The following is a 26,262-nucleotide window of genomic DNA, read 5'->3' as shown; positions in this document are numbered from 1 at the left end:
ATTCTATCATTTTTAGTACCACACATTAGACGTTCTTGTTTCTGTTTTATATAGCCAATGTATCTACAAATTTATTACTATCCTAGCTTAATAATCCATTTTACTTCTCAGATCTTCCATCTGGGACCATTTCCTTTTCTTATCTGAGTACATCCTTTAGAAAATTTTCTTCAGAGCAGTTTGGTTGGCATTAAAATTCCTCAGGTTGTGTTTTGCCTGAAAATGTCTTTAATTTATCCTCTTTAATGGTATTTTTACTACATAGGAAGATTCTTTCATGTATGTTAAAAAAACTTTCATGTTAATTCTTAGACAACTAAAGATGTAACTCCATTGTCTTTTGGATCCTATTGTTGTTTCTGAAAAGTCAGCTTTCATAGTCTAAATATTATTTATATAGATCTGTTTTGTCTTTCTTTCCAACTGCTTTTATTATTTTGTTTAAAGTTCTTCAGTTTCATTATGAAATACCTATTTATAATTTTCATTTCTTCTACTCAAGATCTGTTGGGCTTTCTGTATCTTCAGTTTACTATCAATCAACAATTCTGGAACTTTTTCTTTTTCTTCTCATCTACAGTATTTCCTTTTGAAATTCTATTGCAAGCATCTTAGGTCATTCCCCTAGTCTCATAATCTCATTTTTTTTTTTTTTAATTTTCCCTCTTGTCTCTCAGCCATTTTCTGGACTATTCAGATCAATTTTCCAGCTCACCAGTGTTTTATCTCTAATCTGTTTAATGCACTGAATTTTTAATTCTTATTTTAAAAATAAATCTCTAGAAGTTCCATTTCCTTATTTTTAAAATCTGTGCAATTTATAGTCTCTTGTCCTTGTTCCTATTTTCAACACTTTAAAAAACATTTCTGAAATGTTAAAATATTTATATTTTTGACTGATAAATTCAAGAATGAATTGTTTATAGGTCCCACTCCACTGTCTGCTGTTTCTACTGGCTTTTTCTCATGGTGACTTGTTTCCTTGTGTTCTAAGTGAAAGCTGCCTTTCTCCCGAGGGGATTTCTGTTTATTTCTGAGTCACCTAGAATTGTTTGGGATATTTACACTGCCATTATCCTACAAATGAAAACCTACTCTAATTATTCTCTCCTTTCTCAATGTTTCCCAAAAATCATTTCCCAATGAATAAAAATCGATGCTGGGAGCATTTAGTATTACTCTCAACAGGAGGATCACAAACTGGATTATTCTCACTTCGGAATTACAAAGAAAGAATGTGAGAAACATGCTGCTGAAGTATCTTACAAATCAAATTCTTTGGGTCACCTGGGTGGCTCAGTCGGTTAAGCAGCTGCCTTCGGCTCAGGTCATGATCCCAGGGTCCTGGGATCGAGTCCCGCATCAGGCTCCTTGCTCAGCAGGGAGCCTGCTTCTCCCTCTGCCTGCAGCTCCCCCTGCTCGTACTCTGGCTCTCTCTCGCCCAAGCTCTCTCTCTCTAACAAATAAATAAATAAAATCTTAAAAAAAAAAAAAATCAAATTCTTTACCACTTGCATCTAGGTTCATCTTGAGGATTTTTATTCGGCTGTGAAAGTACTACTAATAAGAAATGTCCCTTCTACAGTTTGGTTCCTAATCCATCCATATCAGCTCTACAGCAAATCATGAATGATGGAAAGTGCATGATTATTTATTTCAGTCACACCATGAAAACTGGCTCGAGGAACAACCCTACCATCACAGAAATGCACAAACCTGTGAGGGTCATCTGGATCACAGTTAGGAAGAAACTGAGTGATGGCTTCTGCCACTTCTTCATTTGATAAAACATCCCAGAGTCCATCAGTGGCCAAGATCAGCACATCATCTGATCCATGCTCATATTTGGAGAGATCGTAGACTCTTACCTGAAAAGAATGGGAATATTCCTACTTAAGAGGTTGGGAGCACATTATTTCCCACAACAAATGAGCTTCTGAATTCCTTTCTCTTTTCCCATCTAGCCTAGGTATTTTTAGGTATGCACTATAAGGTACCTGGTTGTGGAGCCAGCTTTGTGGCCAGGGGTAGCCTCCTTCGGAGACTTGCCGTATAGACATATGGCGCTCACCAGGGGGGCCTAATAGTTGACAAGGAAGAATGAATGGAAAATGTAATAATGCCTGAGACATAGCTAGAACAATACTTATAGTCGATACTGTGCTAGCCAGAAGAGCAGTCAGAGGCTTGCCTCCTTCCTCCTTCCACATCCATCCATTCCACAAAGACTTAACTAAGGGCCTGCTCTGTGCCAGGTGCTCTAAGTATAAAGATGAATAGCAGATTTCCCTGGTTCTGGGCTCTGTCTGTGGGGGAGAGAAAGCCAGCCTCAGATCTTTAGTAGTTGCTCTGTGTGTATCTGTCTAGGACTGAAGGAGACACACTTATTTAATGGGCTCACATGAATCACTTTCTGGTTTACCTGTTTGAGGTACCACCCTGACATAGGGCGGTCCTGTGGACTAACAGCCTACACCCAGCAGCAGAAAACAACAAAAATACCACACACCTACCCACAGAGCCCTTGGAAAATGAGCTCAAATGAAAAGCAGCCTCCAGGTACCACGCCTCTGTGGCCTGCTAACTAGGTGGTAACAATTAGCTAGTGGCCCAGTGCATGGCCCACACTCAGGGGAAGAGAACTCAGGGGTGTACTGGACTGGCTTTTAACATTTTCTCAAAAGGGATATCCACTTTAAGGGTGAGTTTACCTCCTAGAGAAGGCACTCTGCCTTATGAGGCCAAATTAAAGAAAACAACAAGGAGAATCTTCAGTTTTCAGCAGACTGGAAAGTCCCAAATGCCAGAATTCTATCCTCAGGCCACTGAACTCATGTGGTCTAGTTTTCCTTCCACAGAAGCAATCAAATCCCCTTTGCTGTATTTTCTTGTGATTCCTGGGTGTCACAAATGTTCTAGCAGTGCTTCTCAAATGCTAATGTGCCTAGGAATCCACTGGGGATCCTGCTAAAATGTGGATTCTAATTCAGCTCTGGGGTGTGGCTGGAGAAGCTTCATGTCTAGCTTACTCCCCTGTGATGCCGATGCTGTGGGTCCAGGGACCGCACTCTGAGTAGCGAGGCTGAAGAGGATTCCTACAGGCCCAGGCTCGCAAACAAGGAGATCCAGGGCTTGGTGGCCTCTGTGAGGCCTCTGAGGCAGGCTTTAGAGAGGACAGCAAATGTTGGCTCTGGCCTCCCCAGTCCTGGCTCACTACGCTGTAATTGCCAGGATGCAATGACTTTGCTTAAGAGAGACTGCTCACTTCTTCTTGGGGTCTATCTACAATACACTTCTGCAATAATCCAAACTCCACAGAATAAAAAGTGTTATGGGAGGTGGGGAGATGATGTTGGGTACTCCAGTTCCAGTTTTATGCCTCTAGCTAAGTGGGAGATTCCATCTGTCTTCTAGCTCCTTCTACAGGAAAGATTTCCAGGTCTGAAGATAACATCCATTTAATTTCAGGACTACCCTGGGTTTAAGGTGCCAGAATCTCTTCCAGTGCTTTTCTGCCAGCCAAACATATGTAGAGATTCGAGCTGTTTAAGCTGAAGTCATCCTGCCCACTACCCAAAGGGAAATCTAGCCAACAGAATGGGTGTGGACTGATACACAGAAACATGTCAGAAAACACTCGCTTCAATTCCATCAATAAATTGAATCCTTCCCTAATTCCACTATTCACATTTCCACACACAGCTCCCTAATGCTGTTTCATTAGCCAACAAGAAAATCCTTTCAAAACCATTCTCAAGTATTTTTAATGTAAATAATAAAAAGCTGGTCTCAACCCTGTTCCCTGAGGCACTCCCCAATTAACATCCTTTTAGGTTTTTATTGCTACCCTTTATTTCCTGCCCTTTAGCCAATTTCCAAAGGACTCTGCCAACTTTCCACTTACAACTCGTGTCTTATACATTAACCTGTGATGCAGAACATTTTGTGAAAAGGCTTTCAGAAAAACTGGGCTGCAGCACAGGACAACACACTGCACGCCCATCCTCCCTGGCGGCAAGGGCTCCAGAGGATCCTGGCAGGCTCTGGAGTCCTGACCTCCTCTCCCCAGAGCTGTTGTTGGCCTTCCTCTATCAGACCACACTCACCTCTCCAAAGCTCCCTCTTCAATTCTGGAAATAGCTTCTTGATATTCCAGGAAGCCTCACATTAAACTAATGGCTCGGAGGCTCCCCAGGACTCAGACACCAGCAAGAGAAAGTCTCTGCGGGCCCCAGTCAGGGAGAGATGTACCATGCAAATGTCTCTGTGTGAGGGAGAGCTGGAGAACAAGGTCAGGGCTGCTCGTGGCTCCTTCCAATGTTCCCAGCTGCCAAGAAGGGACAGAAAGGCCACAGGAAGCTTAGAGATTCTTGCAGTTTTTGAGGGCAGTATCATTTGAGCAGCTGAGAGATGGGGCCAGTGTGGATCCGTCTGCCCTCCCAGAAGTGCCTTTATGTGTTTATTGAGCACTTACGATGTGCCAACTACTCTTCTAGGCACTGCAGATACAGCTGTGGACAGAAGTGACAAAGTCCCTCACAACTTCTTTGGAGGGTGGGAAGGGCAGAGGGAGAGGGAGAGAGACAATCTTAAGCAGGCTCCATGCCCTTGGAGCCCAATGTGGGGCTCAATCTCATGACCCTAAGATCATGCCCTGAGCCAAAATCAAGAGTCAGAGGCTTAACCGACAGAGCCACCCAGGCACCCCCCAGTCCCTCACAACTTCTACACTAGTACATGAGACAGACACACAACTCCAACGTCAGAAGAGGATAGGTGCTCTGAAGAAAAGTCCGAGTAAGAAGAATGACAAGATGGGGTCACTGGGTGATGGACATTAAGGAGGGCACGTATGTAATGAGCACTGGGTGTTACATAAGACTAATGAATCACTGAACTCTACCTCTGAAACCAATAATACATTGTATGTCCATTAATTGAATTTAAGTTAAAAAAAAAAAAAGAATGACAAGAGTCCTTTTAGAACATGGCTACAGCAGGCCTCTCCGGGAAGGCACTGTTCGAACAAAGATCCGAACAATTGAGGTGATTTCCCATAGGCCCCTTCCTTACTCTGGACGCGGTGTTAGACTGGGGGTGCAGTGCCCCCCTCTGCTGCCACAATCCTGAAGGACACCAACAAGCAGTGTCTGTTCCTCTTCCCCGGTCCTTGCAGTCACAAGCCTGTGCACCCCCCAGCACAGCTCTCCCTAGCTACACCTGTTTGGGTCCCTTTGTTTGTCTCTGCCAGACTCTCATGTGATCATGCTCAGACTCTCCTGTGCTTAAGAATCACCTGGGGTTGGGGACGCCTGGGTGGCTCTGTCGGTTAAGCGTCTGCCTTCAGCTCAGGTCATGATCCCAGGGTCCTGGGATCGAGCCCCACATTGGGCTCCCTGCTCGGCAGGGAACCTGCTTCTCCCTCTCCCACTGCCTGCCGCTGCCCCTGCTTCTGCTCTCTGTCAAATACATAAAATCTTAAAAAAAATTCACCTGGGGTGCTCATGGAGCAACTTGAGATTCAAGGGCCCACCTTTAACATTCTGATTGTGTCGATCTGAGCAGGCATCAGCTTCTTTAGACAAAGGCCAGCTAATTCCAATGCAAGTGGCGGGGGAGCCTTGCCTGGGAAACACTGTCAGAGGCAATAAGCTCCTCAAGGGGCAAGGTCTGAGTTGTTCTCTCTGCTTCTGTCGCCAGAACACACAGCTTAGCGTTTGGTAAGCAGTCAATAAACAACCAAGAGAAGCATTGGCCTCACTGCACATTTACCCTTATTCTGCCTACAGCGAACACACAGTGAGTTGGTCCTCTTCTCTTCCCTCCCCAAATTCACCCCCTGGCCAGAGATCCCACTTTGCATTTCTTCTGTGGGCCTCACGGTATTTTTCATAGTAAATAACAATAGATCTTCAGGACATAGTTGCTGAGACCAAGAATAAATGAGAGGAAGGGAGGAAGAAAACTAATTCAGTGTCGGAGGTCTAGTCAGAGGCTGCTCTAATATGGTGACCGAGCAGATTTCGCTCGTTACCTCCGACGAGCCATCACCAAAAATGCAATGTGCTGATATTTAATGGAAGTCGCAGACTCTCCTTTTCTTTCCCTGTCCTCACTGGAGCTGCTAACAAAAAACTCAGTGTAAGGGAGGGAGCAGGAAGGAGCCTGGGGGCACGGAAGACCCTTGGCTACTGTGCCCGAGTGAGCCGAGTGCCAAGTGCTGTCCCCGGGCCCTCGGCGGCAAAGCACTTAGAGACGCCCTTAATGTCATCACCGGGCACCTACTGACACAGGAGCTGGCGACAAGCAAGTCTTTCATCCAGTCCCACCACTTAGTGCTCAGCCGCAGGCTGCTGCTTCAGCACTTGTGGAAAATGTGTGTTCGCCTCTCCGCTCTATTACGGAGGGAACTTCGGTGGCACGTTAAGATGGTTCATATGGGTGTAAGCTGATGCTGGCTTCTCGAAGCTACTTTTAAAAAAGAGCCCATCAATTCTTCCATTTGTCAAATCTCGGCTGCTTCTCTAAGATGCCCTGGCGGTTTTTACAGCTTTATCAACTCAGCAAATTTGCCCAACCTTTCTTCCCTCTGAGGTACTCAGCAGAGGTCCATGAGCTCCCACAGCTCAGGCCTGGCTTTTCTGGAGGAACGAGAGCCCTGCCTTTGGGATCAGAAGCCCTCACTTCAGGTCTCCGCTTCTAACCAGCTTTGGGACTTGAGAGAAGCCATTTATTTTCTTTTGCTCTCAATTTTCTCATCTCTGAAATCATTGTTTAAAAATTGAAAAAAAAATATGTTAACGCCTATTCCACCCCTCTCACAAAGCTGTTAGAAAGATCAAATGAGATAACGTGGAAGGAAACTACAAATTCTAAGGTACCATGAGTTATTATTAGATGGTGCTGATCTCAGGGCAGTACACCTGAAAGTAAGCTAGTTGGTGGAAGGAAATGAGTAAGAGTGGGCTCAAGGGCCTTGGGGTTCAAGTACAAGTCTCATTTAAAGTAACAGGGATTGGGAATCTCAGCAGTGTTCTTGGCAGAAAAGCTAGACGGTTCCCAAGATAAAGGATGCCAATAGGTGGTAGAAAATAAGGAGAGGACAAAGTCTTATCCTTTATACCCCATGTAGCCAACTCAAAAGCTCAACCTAGAGAACTTTGAATATGGCACTTGTACCAGAAAAAAATAATACTTCTTTGTGGTCCTATAAACCAAGCAGATTATTTCAATGTTGGCATTCTGGCAAACTGTCAAGAGAGCATCCAGATTCTCTCTTGTGATTCTATCTATACTATGCCATGAAACACACACTGAATTTGGTGGCAAAAGACTTGGGTTTGAAACCCACTTCTGCTCCTTAAAATTTAGGCAAAAACATTTGGTCATTCACATTTCCAAAGTCTGCTGACCACCTGCTGGGAATGTGCAAAGCAGCAGTGACTCATCACATGGAGTTCAGGAAGAAGGAGCTGGATCTTATGCCTTACACATAGTGGGAACTGCAGGAGCCAAAGCCTGGGGAGGTGAGAGGGCTGGTGTGCTTGGGCAGCTTTATATTGTTTGGTTTGGCCACAGTACTGGATTTTCACCGGGGAATGGTGAGGGAGAAGACACGACCTTTCAAATCTTCAGTGTCTCCCTAGTGAAATGAAATGTTAGCATGTGGTGGCCACTGTGGATGCTTATGGCATTAATGTTCTCTGACTCTTTCATCATAGGAGTTAGGGCTGCATGTGACTGGCCACATGACCTCAGAGCATCTGACTGCAAATGCATCAAGGTACAAATAAGTATTACAAATACGCTGGTACTCACGCTCCCCCAAAGGAGCCAGTTGTTTGGGCTGCGGGTATAATTTTATATTTGAAATATACCACAGATATTCTTGTGGGTTTGCTTTTTCTTTTGCAGTCTACAAAGTAAACATGTGACTTTTGAGGGCGGATACAACTTAATAGCTAAAATGTTTCTACACCAGCTGAAGTATCAGGTAGGGAGCCTGAAGCTGAACCCAGTGCCTGGCGACTCTAGTGGAAGGCTTCCATTTTCTTCTCATGAGGCCAGTACTTTGCCCCTCAAGGAGGTAATAAGCTATAGGAAGGAATTTCCTTTACATGTCGGGCTACTCCCATGATCCACTCCTTTCTTTGGGCTTCCACTGGCTTGTGCACCACTGAGTCAAAGGCTCAGTGAATGAATGGGCTTGAATCTAGCTTATCAATCATTTGAGGAATAAATTTGTATTCATTAAAATGCCCATTTATAGAGATAAAGGTCAGAAGAAACCCCATCCTGTGAGTGAAAGGATGTGGGTGTAGTGTAGGTGGATTGAGTTGTGTCAAATCCAGTGAGGAGGCACACAGAGTGACCTTATGTCCCTGTGTGCATGAGATAGTTTTGGTCTGTGCTATTTTCCCAGCATAATTATTAATGATGTCCACACTGACTCTCAAAAATGTTCTGGTTGAGAGGATAAGTTATATCATCACCTGATGAATAAATAATGAAATGACTGCTATTCTTTATTCGTGTACTTGCTACTTCTGGCCATTGGGACTTAACATAACCACATAACCGGAGTTTTACTACTTCACAGGACTTTTTTCACACCATGGCAGGATTTCAGAGATCTCCAGTAAGCAAGAGAGCAAGTTATTATGTGCCTTGCCTTAGGAGAGAAGACACAATCACGCCTGGTAAGCTGTGGGACACCTGCTGGGTGGCAAAGTCAATCCCCAGGCTTGCAGTTATTCTGAAGCAAGGAGCCCAGGTCTCAGCAGATCTGTGTTCAGGTGGAGAATGAGGTGTGTAGTATCCCCAGCTTACTAGTCCGGCATTGAGCCATGTGCACTGTAAGAATGAATCATGCTGTCCAGGACTAGAACACAGATGCAGAACAAACCCATGTTAGGATTAAAAGCTGAAGTTCCTAACCCTCCTACACTGTTGGTGGGAATGCAAGCTGGTGCAGCCACTCTGGAAAACAGTACAGAGGTTCCTCAGAAAGTTGAAAATAGAGCTACCATACGATCCAGCAATTGCACTACTGGGTATTTACCCCAAAGATACAAATGTAGGGATCTGAAGGGGCACATGTACCCCAATGTTTACAGAAGCAATGTCCACAATAGCCAAACAATGGAAAGAGCCTAGATGTCCATCAACAGATGAATGGAGAAAGAAGATGTGGTATATTTATACAGTGGAATATTATGCAGCCATCAAAAAATATGAAATCTTGTCATTTGCAATGACGTGGATGGAACTAGAGGGTATTATGTAAGCGAAATAAGTCAATCAGAGAAAGATAAGTATCATATGATCTCATTGATATGAGGATTTTGAGAAACAAGACAGAGGATCATAGGGGAAGGGAGGGAAAAATGAAACAAGATGAAACCAGAGAGGGAGACAAACCATAAGAGACTCTTAATCTCAGGAAACAAACTGAGGTTTGCTGGAGGGGGATGGGAGGGATGGGGTGGCTGGGTGATGGACATTGGGGAGGGTATGTGCCATGGTGAGTGCTGTGAATTGTGTAAAACGATGAATCACTGACCTGTACCCCCGAAACAAATAATACATTATATGTTAATAAAAAATGTTTAAAAAACCCAAAAAACCCTGAAGTTCCTGGAGCACAGTGAAGAATGGCTTATGGCAGTATTATTCAAAGAGTGGTCTTTGTTTTATGGGTTTTTTTAAAAGATTTTATTTTAAAGTGATCTCTATACCCAACATGGGGCTCAAACTTCAAACCCTGAGATCAAGAGTCACACACTCTACCGACTGAGCCAGCCAGGTGCCCCTCAAAGAGTGGTCTTTGGATTCCCTGCTTCAGAATTGTCTAAAAATCTGAAAACTCCTAGGACCTGCTTCTAGACCTAGTGCTTTAGATTTCAGGAAGTGGATTCCAGGGATTTGCATTTTTTTGATACGTTATCTTATTTCATTCAAATACCAGTCTGATCACACATGGTCCAAGAACACTCAAATAATAAACCAAATATAAACAGAGTTAAAGATTGGTCTTCAGCGGCGCCTGGGTGGCTCAGTTGATTAAGTGTCCAACTCTTGATTATGGCCCAGGGCATGCCCTCACGGGGTTGTGAGATCGAGCCCCACATCGGGCTCTATGCTGGGTGTGGTGCCTGCTTAAGATTCTCTCTCCCTCAGGGCGCCTGGGTGGCTCAGTCGGTTAAACGACTGCCTTCAGCTCAGGTCATGATCCCGGGGTCCTGGGATCGAGTCCCGCATCGGGCTCCCGGCTCAGCAGGGAGCCTGCTTCTCCCTCTGACCCTCTCCCCTCTCATGTGGTACTCTCCTGCTCACTCTCTAATAAATAAATAAATAATCTTTAAAAAAAAAAAAAAGATTCTCTCTCCCTCTTCCTCTGCCCCTCCCAAAGCTCTCTCCCACTCTTTAAAAAAAAAAAAAAAAAGATTGGTCTTCAAACATTATAGCCGATGATGCCATGCTTGCCAATGATCTGCTGAATGGTTTGGTGGCCACTGATGTGTAGATGTCATTTTATGTGCCTGAGATCACAGGCATGCATTTTCCTCATATATATATTAAATCTGTTTTTATTTTTTATTCTTATTTTTTATTTTTTATTTTATTTTTTTGTTTTTTGTTTTTTTTCATGGTAAAGTCTGCTTTATTGGTGGCAGTTAGTATAAGTCAATAAATATTGATCCCCAAAGAAGAACTCATTTATTTATCAGTTACTGGTCCATAGAGAGCTGAATGAAACTGAAACAACTGCCTGCTGAGATGATAAACTGAAGTCAACCCTGCTTCTTGGGAAATGAAGCCATAGCTAGCTGATATATGGCATATGCTGTTCCACCAACTTAAGCATCATAGTGGCTCTATACAGGAGGGCATCAGCTACTCCACCCTTTAGATGCACTGGAATTCCATTATCCTCCTGAAATAGCTTTTGTTTCTCTGGAACTTTATTTTCAAACTGCCTGCATGAAGCAGTACTTATGGTCCTCTGGGCAATCTGATGAAGAGCCAGCAGATGCCGCATCTTGGCTCGGTTACTACCCACCAACTGCGACAACCGACCACCAGGAACCTTATTCTTATTTTTTAAATTAAAATCTACTCCCAACATGGAGCTTGAACTCAAGACCCCGAGATCAAGAGTCTCATGCTCTACCAACTGAGCCAGCCAGGCGCCCTGGGATTTGCATTTTTAAACAAACTTCTTAAACTGTTCTTCTGTGTGTAATGCAATAAATAAATGCAAAAAAAGATACTACATGTTTAACTGAAACATTCGAGTGAAATTATTATTTTTCAGAAGGGGATCAGAGGGAAATAATCTCCAATGAGAAGAAACATTTGACACAATACAGAGGTTGGCTCCCTTGTGTGACCATAAATTTTATGAGCTGCCAAGCGAGATTTTTTGGTGTCAAAGTAAATGTCAAATTCTGGTATTCAAATAGCTAGTTACTTCCCAAGTCACTTCGCAATGGAAACGAGCCAGAAAAATGTCACACACACAAGTGATTTTTACAGCTAGACCAGAGAGTTAGAGATGCAGATGGAGGACAAGCTAAGTCACAAAATCTTTCCTAGATGTAGGGTCAGATGGCACCTTAGTCGAATAAAAGCAGCTTCTCTACACTCTTGATGGGATTCCCTGCCCCACCCCACACACATTTTCAAAGTGGTGGTGGTGGTGGTGGTGGTGGAAGGGGAGCAGATGGCCTCCGAGAGTACAGCACCCCAACTGAAAAGAAAGATGCATGAAATGTTGGCCGAAGGGCACAGACTTCCAGTTATAAGACTAGGGATCTCAAGTACAGCAGGGGAACTATAATTACATGTAATCTGTATATGCTATGTAATATATATGTGTGTGTACACATGTACATTATATATATAAAATATATACACATCTATATATAATACTATATTATATACTTAAAAGGTACTAAGAGAGTAAAGCTTAAATGTTCTCACCACAAAACAGAAGCAGTAATTATATGATGTGATAGAGCTATGGTGGTAATCATTTTGTAATATACATACAAATATGGACCAGGCTTAGTGATGTCCTTGACCACTGGTGTGTGGCAGAGATGATGTTTCTAGGCCTTCTGAGGCTAAGACTTTTTTTAATTTTTCTTTTAAGATTTATTTATTTTTAGAGAGGCAGGGGAGGGGAGAGGAGGGGACAGAAGGAGAGGGAGAGAATCTTAAGCAGACTCTCCACTGAACGTAGAGTCCGAAGCTGGGCTCAATCTCTCCACCCTGGATCCTGTCCTGAGCTGGAATCAAGAGTCAGATGCTTATCTGACTGAGCCACCCAGTGATACCCCTGAGGCTAGGTCTTAAAAAGCCTTGTAGCTTCTGCTTGGCAGTCTTGAACCACTCACTCTTGAGACGTTTTTTTCTCAGAATCCAGCTGCCATGCTATGAAAAGCCAAAACCCCATGAAGAGGCCATGTGTAGCTGCCTCAGCTGAACTAGCTGATAGCCGATGTCTACTACCAGCTATATGAGTGAGCCATTTTGGACTTCTAGCCCATCTAGTCTTCAGATGACTCTAGCCCCAGCTGACATCCAACTGTGACATGAGCAACTCCCAGACAGAACCACCTGGCTGAGCCCAGACAACTCACAGAACTAGGAAAGCTAAGAACCTATAAATACAAATAATACACCGTTCTGTCAAGACTCTAAGTTCTGGGGTGGTTTGTTTTGTAGTCCACAGCAGCACAAGGCACTGTAATGTGATAGATTACTTCTAGGCCCCCTCCCCCGATGGGGCTGGGGAGATGGGATGGGACACTGAGCCCCCTGGAGTTTTCTCCTTGGTTTCTATCTGTCCATAAGCAGCACTTGTTCTCTCTGCTCCTGTCCTCCAGCAGGCAAACATTAGGAAGACCACTTTCTGTGGGGTGGGGAGAAGAGAGCCCACAGCTATCCAGTGCGGAAATTTAATTTGGATGGAGTAGAAGAATAAGAAGTCCATTTTGAGGGGCGCCTGGGTGGCTCAGTCTCTAGGCATCTGCCTTCGGCTCAGGTCATGATCCCAGGGTCCTGGGATCGAGCCCCGCATCAGGCTCCTGGCTCGGTGGGGAGCCTGCTTCTCCCTCTCCCTTTGCCTCTCCCCTGCTCATGCTCTCTCTCTCTGTCTCAAATGAATAAACAAAATCTTTAAAAAAAAAAAAAAAGAAGTAGATGGCCATTTGTAAAAATTTCTCTATGGCCCAATAAAGTACTAGAATCTTACGATAATTAGGTTACCTAAATCACTTGGTTGATTACCGTGAAAGTTTCCTTTTCATCTATATCTATACCGTACCTATATATCTGTATCTACTTATCTACATCGGCCTTACCTTCATTTTTATCTGAGTGGATTTAATAACCTCTACTTATTTGACTTATACTATCTAGTTTACTTAAATATTTTATACAATTTTCACAGTATTTAAAATTTAGGTTTTGCTAACTTGTAGCATTTAAATTAAAACTCCTGGGGTGCCTGGGTGGCTCAGTCATTAAGCGTCTGCCTTCAGCTCAGGTCATGATCCCAGGGTCCTGGGATCAAGCCCCGCATCGGGCTCCCTGCTCCACGGGAAGCTGCTTCTCCCTCTCCCGCTCCCCCTGCTTGTGTTCCCTCTCTCGCTGTGTCTCTCTCTGTCAAATAAACTAATAAAATCTTTAAAAAAAAAAAAGAAGTCCATTTTGGTCCTAAATCCAAACCATAGTTTCTAATCTAACTTTATACCTGCTGTAACGTTATTTTCATCCCAGGCACTGGTGTTTATGTTTTTCATTGTTCAGAAAACTCAAAGGAAAAAAGGTATAAAATTAGTTTTCTTCTTCAGTCCCCCATAAGCAACATCCTTCCCTTTTCCTAGGCTAGAAAGCAGTGCATTTTTAATTTTTTAAAAATTTCACTCCGCTTCACCCTCTAAAACTGCCATCAGTTTTTGTTAAATCGTTTTGTTGCAGCGTCTCTCAGATGTGCCTCGTTTTCATTTTCGCAGTCCCTCCCCTAGTGTCTGTCCTCCTACCGTAGTTTGAGTTCTACAGTGGCCTCCTGTCTGCTTCTCCTCACCCCTCCACCACCCCCCGCCCCCATCTACGTGCTGTGACCAGCTTCCACCCAATATTTATCATGCTACTCCCCTTGCTAAAGACCTTACCTACTGCCTTGGGTCCAGTTCAAGGCCCTTCACAATAATTAGCTTTATTATAGCTCATAGCCCTTCGAGCTAATCTTCCAAACTCAGTGACCCCAGAAGGCAAATTTTACTGCACACCAGACTCACTCCTGCCTCCTCCTTTTCTCTTGTTCTACTTATCTTGTCCTTCTTCTTCACAGTATATAGTTCTCTCTCCCTTTTCGGAATTCCCCTAGTCTCTTAGGAAGCAGGAATCACAGGGTTTATGGCTGATGATTCCTTCGCTAGTCTCACATTCCAGCTTGCCCAAAAATTCTAATTCTTTTGAGGACATGTTCCCTAGTTTTTGGCTCAGTAAACACGACTGGACTCATGATCTCTATGTAAAGAGCCAGTGAAATCTTGTGGTCTTGATGGAATTGGAAAAGGATCAAGGAGCAAATATTTGTTATGCCAGGTTCTGGCTAAGAACTTTATATATGTCATTTAACTTGTCCTGTTAAGTTTCTGGGTATAACATTCCTACTGTCCTCTTTTTATTGAAGAGGAAGCCGAGATTTAGGTAAAGTAACTTTCTAAAGGTCACCCAGCTAGTAAGTGAAGAGACAGAGCTTGAAGTCAAGACATCGATGACCAGTCTGAGTTTCTAAGTATTGTATCAAACCACCTCCTAAGATATTTTTGAGGGGTCTAGGGAATTTTTAAACAAGTTTTTCCTCCTCTACCACCCAAAGCTATTTACTGTTACTATTTTATTAAATTTCCTTCACGTGTATATTTGTATACCAATGCATATACCTTTTTACTAACTTACAATCACGCTCTTTGTATATATAATCATATTCTGTTTCACTTAATATAGTACAGCTTTTTCCCATGTCATTATGCACGAATATTGTTTTTTATGAATTATAGAAAGCACACAGTACAATAAAACATGCTCTTTCCCAAAGTGGGACTTTGGCTTGGGGTATAAAAAGCTACCAAGAGGACTTTAAATGTTAAGATGTCCACAATGAGATCTTAAATAATGTTGATGTTTCCAACAGGGGAGGTCCAAAAAAAAGAGTCATTCTCTCTTAATACGGATGTGCATACTGGGAATTCCTAAGTGGAAAGCCTACCAGAACCTGATGGGGAAGGAGGACTAGCACTTCCTGACCATCTCTGGCCACCTACCAGACCCTGTGCCAGACAGTTCCACACATGTTCTTCTGATTCTCCTAGCACCTTGTGAATACAGGCGTTTTCACCTCACCTGAGGGAAGGGAAAGGCAGGCTAACAGTGCAGGCCACATGGGCATTGAGATACTGGAGTCCAAGGTCTTCCTTCTCTTAGAGAAGGTCGTTTCAAACGAAAGAAAATAGATGAAGAAAAGCAAAAATGAGCTGAATGAGTCAGGCTGAAATTACAAAAAAACCAAAACAGCTGATAGGAATCTTCAACACCAAGGAAAGGAACCACGAAGCCGAGAGAAAACGGGGCTCCTTGTGGTTCCATCTGGCAGGGCCGAGAGGAGGGGATGCGGAGTTGAGGAAGGGCTTGGCTTTGCAAAGTAGTTCCCACAAAGAAAGAGACCTCGTTCTTCCAAGAGCCCGAAAGGGGGCTAACGGCAGCCTTGGAGTGCAGGCCGGAAAGCAACTACCACGAAGAGGAACCCTAGCTCTAGGGAGGGCCTGTTACAGGTCAGAAAGGGGCAAGGAGCAGAGAACATCTGGAGGTGTAGGCTGCAGGCCTGTGCCAAGGTGTCTGAGTAACACAGCAGGAAGTGTGCTAGATTGCGGCGGGGAGAAGAAATGCTGGAAAAGGAGGAGAGTCTGGGCTCAGTGCCTGACTTCCCTGATCCTTTCCTTCTCCGCTTGAACTCTTTCGGGAGAGTATAAGAAAGGTGACTGTTGATGCGCTTCACTGAGCAAGGAGATGGGAGACCGGGCTGAGGCTCTTTCTCTTATGTGGGGAGAAGCTGCGTCTCACACCGTGACCCGGGGAAAACACGGTGCTGTGGACCTGACGAGAGTCAGAACGCCTCCACATTCGATGGTCAGGCCAACCGCTTGGCTGGCGGGGGGCCCCTTGTGGAATTCAGTTCTTGGCCAGAAACCCCTGCCTTAGACCTTGGAAGATAGGAGGGAGGCTCAGCAAACCTGGCGGCTGCTCTTTGGGTTTGGCAAACTCGAGATTTTTCCAGTGCCTTGTGTTCAGCGAAACCGAAAATGTGTTTGGCTAGAAACCCTTCTCTAATTTTTAAACCCCTGAGCATTTTTTTACGTAAATTTGATACACATGTTTTTGTCTTATTTTTATTTAGCTCATCAAATCGAATTAGGAGCTACAATGATGAAGGGAACAATGCTGATTTCCAAGAAGATTCTGGAGCCTTTTTTTTCTTAGAACTAAATCGCATTTTTCTTCCCAACTGTTAAAATTACCAGACTGAGCTGGATTTGAAATTTAGAACCCAAATGTGAAATAAAGATCCATGCTTGGCAAAGAGGAGGCATAGCAGGGGAATGTTCTTAGGAAGTCACAGTTAGAAAGGCAGGGCAGGCGTGGGGTTGGGGGTGAGGGGATGCAGGCAGGAAAGGGGGTAGTTATTCTTCATTGGATGGTTTGGAGAAATTTACCTGGCTTTCCGAGTTCCCCCAGAAAGACCTGCTCGCCACGTCTCTGGTGTCGGACTTTATCATCAGCACCCAAGGAAGAGGAGTTTCTACCCTAAGATTGGGGATGAGGGGGGTCTCCTGTACCTCTCCACAGTAGCCAATTCCAACTGCCCCTCCTCTTCTCTCTAACTGCTTCCCCCCACCACCGCTTCTGGCTAAGCCCGCTCCATCTGGAAGCATTTAAAATGTACAACAATTTTAATCTCGTGCAAAGGAATCTTCGGGTCTACCCTACATACCCATTAAGCTAAATTATACGTGCACAATCTTATTTTGCACAATTCTGTCTGGCCTAGGTTGGCACACACCAAAGGCTATTACTGTCTTTCCCAATTACTTTTTCCACCACGCCATCATTTTCTACGACTTTAGTCCGAGGCCAGCAGTATTTCTCTGAGAAACTCGAGCCACTGAGGTCCCAAGACAAAGATCCTCTTCAGAGCCCCTCGAACCTATACTCAAAGGGTCCCTTAGACACTGTCCAAAGACATTTCTTTGAACTCAGCTACTCTCTCCTACAGACCCTGATCAAATTAGATAGACCTAGGGGCGCCTGGGTGGCTCAGTCATTGAGCATCTGCCTTCAGCTCAGGTCATGGTCCTGGGGTCCTGGGATCGAGCCCCGTGTCGGGCCCCCTGCTCCACGGGAGGCCTGCTTCTCCCTCTCCACTCCCCCTGCTTGTGTTCCCTCTCACACTGTGTCTCTCGCTGTCAAATAAATAAATAAAATCTTAAAAAAAAAATCAGACCTGGGTACAAGTACCATCTTGTTATTTCATAACTGTTCAACCTTGGGGGAATTATTTCACTTGAGTCTCAGTTTCCCAATTTGCAAAATGGGTATAATAGGCATATGGACCTAAAAAAAAAAATAGGCATATGGACCTCCTAAGGTTGTTGTGAGGATCAGATGAGATACTATGTATAATAAACACTGTAAGTTGTCTGGCCCAGACTAAGCAGTTAATAAACATTACTTGTTATTATAAAAACTACACCTTATTGAACTCTACACCTTCTCTAAGAGCACTTACATTTTTCCACAGGTGGCCCGTTTCCTTTTAAACACCCTGCCCACCTGTCCAGTCCCTCACCAAAACTGAACCAACCAACCCAATTCCCTGCGAACCAGCATCACTCTACACAGATGACGTAAGGTTTCTGATCAACCAACTGGGCTTTCTCATCAGTCCCCAGGGAGTCTCCCATGCATGCCCAAGTTTTAAACCTACAGTCTCTTCTTTGGAGCCCTGGCAATTGAGCAATTAGAAGATCTAAAATCTAACTGTGCAGAAATCATTCCCCTTCAAACCAAACCACACCTCTTTTCACTTTATATCGAAAGCATAGGTGTGTGTGGAAGGAGATGAGAAGGTTTTCACTCTGCTTTAAGAAGCAAAATGTTAATTAGTGCTTTCCGAGGACCACCCCCTCTCCAAGAACATGAGTCACACTTCATCTGTCCCTTTTGCAAAGTAGAAAGATGATGGCACCATTTAATATGTCTAATAAATGCCTCTCTCTCAAGGGTGGAAAATATAGAGTCCATGAGCCTAGTATTTATTGCTTTCCTCTGGCCAAAAGTAGTTTCAGCAGTAATTCATGGATCCTGAGGTTGGCCAGAATAGAGGGATCAGGGATCCACAAGCTTCTGGGGCACCTTGGACACTTCATGTAGTATTGGTCCTTGTCATGCAGAACTGCTGTGAAGGCTAAAAGAGAGACATCTACAGGCTCTGATGAATGGCAATTTTTATTTCCACCAGGCTGATCTCATTTGAAATGCTGAGTGATATCAGGAAAGGTGTGTGCCTTCCATGCCTTCTATATACTAGAGATTCCCCCTCTGTGACTTTCCAACCTCTTGTGGCTACTTGTAATTTGAATGCCAGCCTCAGCAATACAAACTCTAGAAGAACCAACCCCCTGCTCACAGCCCTGCCAAATGGGTGGGCCTAGGTGGCTGTTTGTGCCCACCGAGGGCTCTGGAGTAGACAAGCCAAAGGGGCAATTTATGGGCTGGGAAGTCACTTGTGGCCTGGTATAAAAAGGGAGTTGGACCAATGAGATTGCTCTCTGGTCATCAGGAATCGGGAGAGTGAGAAACTGGGTTGACTGGTAGCAGATACATATGGAACATGACTGGCCACATAAGGGCAGAACACCCTCATGAAGGTGACAGACTCCCACTGCTGGGGCTCTCTGGAGGTGGTCTTGATTCCAGAAGCACCCTCCCATAAAGACTGGCTGTTAAGGGTTCTCCTTGTGTACACCATAAACAGCTCTTCTAATATTATTATAACAAGCACCTCCTCTTTTGAGTTAGCTTGAGTGGGTTTTGGTTTCCTCCAACAAAAAGAGTCTTCAATAAAACAGCATCTACCCTTGGGAAGAACATGCAGATGGAGCTATATTTAAACATCCTGGGCATTTCCGGTGCAAGGCATTGCTCTAACAGGTAATTACACAGAACGCGAACACCATTGGTTCCTGACGCACCTCTCCCTTCTATTGTAAGAACTGGAAAAGTTAAAGCTCCCTCCCTCAACCTTCCTTGCAGCTGGGGGAGGTCATGTGACACGGCCCTGGCCAATGAGACGCAAGTGAAGAACTGCTGGGGACAGAGGGGCTGCCTGCTTCCTCCTTCCCGCCCCGCGTGAAGATGCTATGCCACCATCTTGCAACCACGAAGGGAAAGGCAGCGAAGCTGAGATGCCAGTCCTGGCACACTGGAGGGGTTGCACCAACACCAGCTACCACCAAGTTCCAGCCTCCTCAACAGGTGGGAAAAAAAAAAAAAAAGACCCTTAACCTACTGTGACTTAGATTTCTCTACAACATAGAAGCAAAACGTTTTCTAAAGATACACCCTGAAACAGAACTAGATAGTTTCCCATATCATAAGAAACATCTGTTGTTGGCTTTTTTTAACGTTAGTTTTAGGTGAGAAAAAAATTTTTTAACCAAAAAGATGACAACTTGTTTTCCAATTAACTTCTCTAAACATCAGCTGAATGATATAAGTTGTACAGACGATTAAAATCGAAGAGGGGATAAGGTATATACATGAACAACTCTGTGGTAAGGCAGAAAGTGGAAGGCAGTAAAAGGCAGCTGCTTTACATGGATCTGTAGGGAGACCTTACTTCTGGTCGGGGAAGGGAGAAATCAGGGAAGTCTCCACAGCAGACTCGGGACGTTTGGAGATAGGGAGGAAAGGCATTCCAGTCAGAAGGAAGAGTCTAAGCAACTCTGGGAAACTGAAGGTCATGCACAGGAAGGACACAGCAAGTTCTTTCTGGCTAGTTCGGGGGAACAGAGATCAGATTTTTGGTCTAGAAAGACAGACAAAATTATAACACGCCTCAAATGCCAACCAAAGGAGTCTGGGCTTTACTCTCATAGGCACGGGGTATGGTTGACGGTTTCGGAGCTAACAGGAGTCAGAGTACCTGTTTGGGAACATTTGTCCGATGACAAAATGTGGGATGGACTGAGGAGGCAGGAATGCCACTAGGGGCTGTGCAGCTAGTCAGGCGGGAAGTGGGGAGTGTAGGAACCAGGACATTCAAAGGGAGAATGGAGTGGGAAAAAGGACCACCGCACAAGTACCCGTGACACAAGCTGGCTACTGTCTGCATCTGGGGTGCGAGTCCCGGGAGGAATCATGTAGACAGTATTTTATTGCACAAAACAGAAACAAAAACCTCATGTGGTACCTCTGGAGCTGAAGACAGGAATGGTTTTATGTAGATGTTGGAGTCATGCACCTTCAGGTCATGGTCCCCAAGTCCCCTGGTCACTCCAATTGTTGCCATTACTCGGGCCTAGGGGTATAAGCAGAGGGCCATCAGAAAGACACATACAGAGAAAGCATTCCCGTCATAACGTAGCTGCTGCAGGCGGAGAGAGAAGCATTCATTTTCCAATTCCTTCTGTCCCTCTCCATGCCCCTTGCTACTAACTTATGTGGGTAGCTGTTTCCAAGGAAAGGCTCACCAAGATCACTTATGTACTTAAGGAGTGGTTTTTCTACCAATTATCCTAAGTTTAATGGGTTGCTGCTGTCTCTTTTCAGCGTTCTTTTGTAGAGACTAGAAGGAAGGGTATCCAGGAAACTAAATCCAACACGTGTGATGTCTACACCTCCTGAAATCAGTTCAAATCAAATCCAACATGATCTGTCCACCCATCCAACCGTCTGTCTGTGATGCACCCACCCTACAAGAACCTGTTGAACACACCAGCCATGTCTCCTGTTCCTGGGAGGCACTAGTGAGAGATGTAAAAAAAAAAAAAAAAGTGAGCGGCAGCTCCCACCCTCCCAAAGCTCACAGAGGGCACTTCATAGCTAGAGGAAAGAAACTCTTTGCAACTCTGTAACCCGGCCTGCTAACATCCCCACAAATTCCCTCTGGGTGGAAAGGAACAAAATGTCACTTTGTTATAACTACACAGAGACCTCAGGGTTGAGACCTCACCACCTGTGCTTTCTCTACACAGTTTAGTTTTCCCAGTGCTTTAAGGAAACAATACTATTATACTAATGCCTACACAGTCAGCCTAAATAGGTCCCGGGATGCCACAGATTTGACTTAGCCAAACATTTACTGAGCACCTACTATGTGCAGAAATCATGCCTAGACAAATGTCTAAGGACTTGTCCTTAATATAAAGGAACTTGTGAAGGGAGATAAGACATGTAAAATATGGCCAAGTGTGGAAAGACACAAGCGCCATGGGTTAGAGGAGTTCAGAGGAGGTAAAAATTCTGCTGAGAAAGTCTCCCGGAGGTGGTGGCATGACATTTTTGTGCAGAAGGATGGGCAGCATTGAGCCAGGTAAGCACAGAGGGATGAAGTGAAAGTCTTTCTTGGTAGAATGGAGCCCAATGGCCTAACATTTCGATCATCAGTAACATATCCGGTGTAGGGTCATGGTGCCAAGACTCGGGCTTGACTCCTCACTCTACTGTCTGGGTAATGAGGGTAACTTATAAACGCGAAGAAACATGACAGTCCAAAACATTACCAGCATTTTCATCCTGTTTTCCCAAAAAGGCTATGGATTTTGGAGCTGGTTTCAGATCAGAAGATGGGCAGTTTGCATTAAAGTGGAAATGAAACCATGACATATTTTTTTAAAGGCAAGAATCAAAGGGGGTAAAATGCAGGCATGTGATATGAAGCCTGGGGACCTCTGGTCAGGCAGGCTGCAGAAACTCTCTGCTCTGCTGGGGAGCTACACTGACTCCCTACTGGCTAAGAAGTGTTCAACTCTAAGTGTGAAAATCCTGAGTCCTTTGCGGCCCTTCTGCTCTCCCCACTGCAATGGCAGCTTCTCTGGCTGGAAAAGCACAGGTGGGCGTTTTCATCTAAAGAAATCTGATGTTTCTGCTAGTTACTGAACTTGTTTACAGAGTATGTAGGTGTTACCCACACAAATCCTTAAAAGCATTGGCAGGAATAAAATGAGAAGTTATGGCTATGAAAGTCTTCCGAAACTTCTGGGTAGGTGTATGCAGACGGGAAAGAGAAACCCCCTGCAAAGGATCTAGATAGAACTGACGTGTCGCAGTTGTAAAGACTTCGCAAGAAATCATGGATCCCCGACAGGGATCTTGCGCTTCTTCACTAATGGAGCAAGCCTGGAACAGACTGGAGCCACAGTGGCTTTTAAATAGGCCATCAGGTACGATGACAGAACTTGCCAGTCGCCTATCACAGAAGTGTCAAGCCCTAATTAACTGAAATGCTTGAAGAACATGATGTCCCGGTGAAATAAACATCTGCTGAACTGGGGAAGCCCCTGGCTCCTTTAAATCTTATTCTGATCATCTTCTAAGAACACGTTAGTCCATTTTCCTCTGGTATGGGAGAAAGTATACTGTACGTAACTGAAAAGTGTATTTAATACTGATGTCTTTATTGAAGGCCAGCCGTGTGTCAGGTACCAGGCTGGGCAGGTGCATGGGATACAAAGGTAACAGGAGGTGGCTCTGAGCTTCCTGGAACTCCCTGGGTATAGGAGGGTAATACTGAGAATCTCAGCCCCACAAAGCACCACAGCTGTAGGCATAGGTCATTGGGCTGAGAGATGGGCATTAACGGTACCCATCATCCTGACAGGCCCACGCAACACTGTCAGGAAAAGAGTCCCTTCCTGTTGTGATTCTCAATCAGGAATGGTGAGATAGAAGATGGCCCATTTCCATGAACAGGGCAAGTTCGTTTGAAAAATGATCCCTCTGTGAATCAGATGTTTGTATTTCATTCCCTCCACAGAATGTCTCCTTCCGCTGAAATCACTGCTACACTGAGCCTAAACCTAAACCCGTGTGCTCTCCCACACATGTATGTTCAGAGGTGCATGCACGCACACACACACACGCTCAAGTTCTGTCCATAAAGGCATCCTTCAGTTTTATTATGAGTCACTTCTTCCTCCAAAAAACTATGAAATATTGGAAAAAATTCAGTTGAAGATTCTTCTTAATGCGAGCACATTTTTCACTTCTAATTGGAGCTCTCAGCCCAGAGTTGAAGTGTACTCGTGTTCGGAGGAAGAATGCAATGACTCAGAGCTGTTTGTTCTTACTGGTAAACAGTTTCAAAGCTTCCCCTCTCCAGTCCAGGATGGCCATTTCCTCCAGCCTCCGCTCCCAGACCAAGACAAACAGCCTTCCCGTGCTCCACAGCGTGCCTGCTGCTTAGGGTGTGGTTCTGACTGGGGCTCTGGGAGCTTGTGACGAGCTATCTTTGCTAGCTCGGCCCGGGCTCTGGTGCACGGGATCCTCCAGCTTCCTCACAGTGAAGCTTTGGATCCCCTTGCCTGGGGCAAGCGGAGAAGCACCCTTGCAGAGTCTGAACTTCCGTGGTGGAGCGTGAGAGTTCCAGAAGCCGGGAGACGGCTGTGGCTCCACATCTCCCACCACCCCTGGCCAGCTGTGTGACTCTGCAGGAGCCGATTTCGCCTCAGAGTCTCAGCGGCCTCGTCTGCCAAACGGACCTAGTACCGCTGGCCCTGCCTGCCTCATGGCTTGTCAGAAACACAGGGAGATGACATACGCGCATGGGGTCACGGTTAAACGCTGTAAAAAGTTATTCAGATGGATTGGAGAAATGGAGTGTTATTTTCACAAAATGGACTTTCGTCCCTTGTGCTCACCACTCACCTCCCCCTCCCCCAACCCCCGCCACTCCTCGGACCCTCAAGACAGGAGGCCTGAAGGATGATGGAAGGGGAGAGTCTTTTAAGCTGTCAGGGCTATAAAATGCCAGGCTGCGGAGTGGGGCACAGAGACTGCCCAGGGCGGTGCGGGGCCAGAGCCTGCTTCTCTCGGTCCGGGGGGAGTGCACATGCCTACCTTCTTGCCTTCTCCATATATAAGGGGAAACTTCAAGTCATCATCCTCAATGGTTTTGTATGCCCTGTAGGGGGATAAACAACATTTTAAAAAAAAAGGTTTGCACTCAATTAGTGACCCGCTGCCCTGACACAGGCGGCTAGGTACTTCATTCTCCCGGATGCTCCATCACCCGGCACGCTGCCAAACTCCCCGTGCACAGACTTATTCTCCTTCCAGAACTATGTGGGTACACATAACTAACAAACCAGAAGCTATCGACTCTGTATTTGCTTGCAGAGGGAGAAAATGGGGGGGGGGTATACTCATAATTAGCAAGAAGGGGGGAGGTGGGTTTTGTCCTTAGCATTTAGGGCCTGTGTGCTTAGAAGTGGCCTGGCAGCAGCAACAAGGGTCTTGTCATTAATCCAAAGCTGAAAAACAGCAGAGCTCAGAGACGGATGGAGAGTGAGTGAAACTGCTCCCCCAGCCAGTTCTGACCTTCAGGGGTTGTTTACACCAAAGCAGCCTCGTCCTGGGATGGCTGGAGAAGGAACATTTAGAGCCTGTTTGACCTCGGTGCGATAGTCAAGGTTGGCAGAAAATTCTTTGTTTCACCATAGATATTAAATGGCCATTCAACACACAGAAAGAAAATCCAGTTTATGGTTCAATGGTTTGTTCTAGACACGGTTGTCCGGATGCCACTGCATAAGCAGAGGCTGGTCAGGCTAACACAGGAGAGAAAATGAAGTCTACGTCTTGCCATTTTGCTCATAAAAAGTTAAAATAACAAACAAGCAGCAGAGGAACAAGGCACCTGATTAGTAACTGTACCACCCTGGGCAAGGAGCTCTACCTTTTTTGGTCTCAGTTTCCTTATTTGTAAAATGAGGATAATCACATAGGAAGTAAAGAGCTTAGCACAGAGCCTGGCACATGGGAAGTATTCATTTAGTGGTAGCTACTACTACTATTTAATAGATAACGAATACTTGGCACACCAGCTCCCCTTTCTGCAAAATGGGGACAGCACTGCCTATTCACCACCTCAGAGAAGTATTAGGGACACCAGGTAAAAACTGGGGTAGGGTCTACAAGGTGAGGTGCTAGAAACAAGTTGCTTCTCTAAAATAATGTCTGCTGAGTGCATGAAGAAAACTAATTTGTGAAATGGGCTCCCAATCTTGGATATATATATAGGCAACTTGGGAGTGAACCTGAAATCAAATATCCGGAAGCTCTGGATATACAAAAGAATGCAATCTAATTCAAAGAGAGTTCAACCCCAAAGCTAACACAGGGACACCCTTATTTTCTGGGAAATTATTGAGGTAAGTTGTTCCTTCCTAAGGGGTCAGTGAAGATCCAGTGAAGGGCTCCTGTTCAGCCCTGGGCATACAGGTGAGCCTCTCTGGACCTCAGGATCCTCATTAATCAGAGACAGGAAAACTGAGGCTTACTCACAGGGTTGAGGATTAAGATTCTTTAGCACGGTGCCCGGTACACGCTGAGAGCATGATAAATGCAAGTTGCTGTTACTGCCATCAAGTGGGCCCAGAGGTACTCTAGGATTCAATTTTCAAAAAAAGAACTGTACTATTTCCTTTCCCCAAATCTACCCAATTAACACGAGATGGAAATAGCTACTTTGATGTTTTTATAGTCACATGAACTATTTAAAATGCTATGGTATATAAGTCATTTGGGGAACAAATAGAGCTATTATTAGAATACACTCAGCTTGGGGAATGAATGAATTCTTAAACCAGTGGTTTCTCAATCCTGGCTGCATATGGAAGCACCTGGGAGAGCTTTTAAAAATCCTGATGCCCAGGTCACAGCTCAGAACAATTAAATCTGAACCTCTGGGGGTGATAGCCAGGCACTGGGATTTTTTTTTTTTAAGCTACTTTGTGCAGTCAAATTTGTGATTACATTATGCAGTCAAAATTGAGAACAATCACTATAGACCAAGTGTCATTTGCTAATATTCAAAATCAGCTGATCAATTAGCTTGATCCTAAAGATGACACTGTGTGGCTCAAGGGACAGGAAGGAAATGGACTGAGAAAGGCTCTGAAGTGGGTG

General features: G+C 44.8%; 1 protein-coding gene and 1 pseudogene across 6 annotated transcripts in view; both read right to left on the bottom strand.

Annotated features, from left to right (window-relative positions):
- The window catches only part of PPM1H (protein phosphatase, Mg2+/Mn2+ dependent 1H), a 245,251-nt gene that overhangs the window by 22,373 nt on the left and 196,616 nt on the right, over positions 1 to 26,262 (bottom strand). For 4 of the 6 annotated variants that reach the window (XR_010411481.1, XR_010411482.1, XM_045873059.3 and 1 more), the window contains exons 7-9: positions 24,193 to 24,256; positions 20,546 to 20,653; positions 1,717 to 1,868 (exon numbers count right to left, since the gene is read on the bottom strand). Coding sequence is in view for 4 of the 6 variants with exons in the window: in XM_045873059.3 (XP_045729015.1) it covers positions 1,717 to 1,868; positions 20,546 to 20,653; positions 24,193 to 24,256 (324 nt within the window). In the remaining 2 variants the exon portion in view is untranslated. The remainder of the gene's footprint in view (positions 1 to 1,716; positions 1,869 to 20,545; positions 20,654 to 24,192; positions 24,257 to 26,262) is intronic. The other 2 variants (XM_064590970.1, XM_054506951.2) reach the window with 1 other exon arrangement.
- LOC123843563 (cytochrome c oxidase subunit 7A2, mitochondrial-like) lies at positions 10,623 to 11,119 on the bottom strand (annotated as a pseudogene).

The sequence above is a fragment of the Mirounga angustirostris genome, unplaced genomic scaffold, assembly GCF_029215605.1.
Source record: "Mirounga angustirostris isolate CCGP_5_RB_7025 unplaced genomic scaffold, mMirAng1.0.hap1 SCAF_5, whole genome shotgun sequence".
Classification (NCBI taxonomy): domain Eukaryota; kingdom Metazoa; phylum Chordata; class Mammalia; order Carnivora; family Phocidae; genus Mirounga; species Mirounga angustirostris.
The sequence above is the reverse complement of the archived record's forward strand: the minus strand, read 5'-3'. Positions and strand labels throughout refer to the sequence as shown.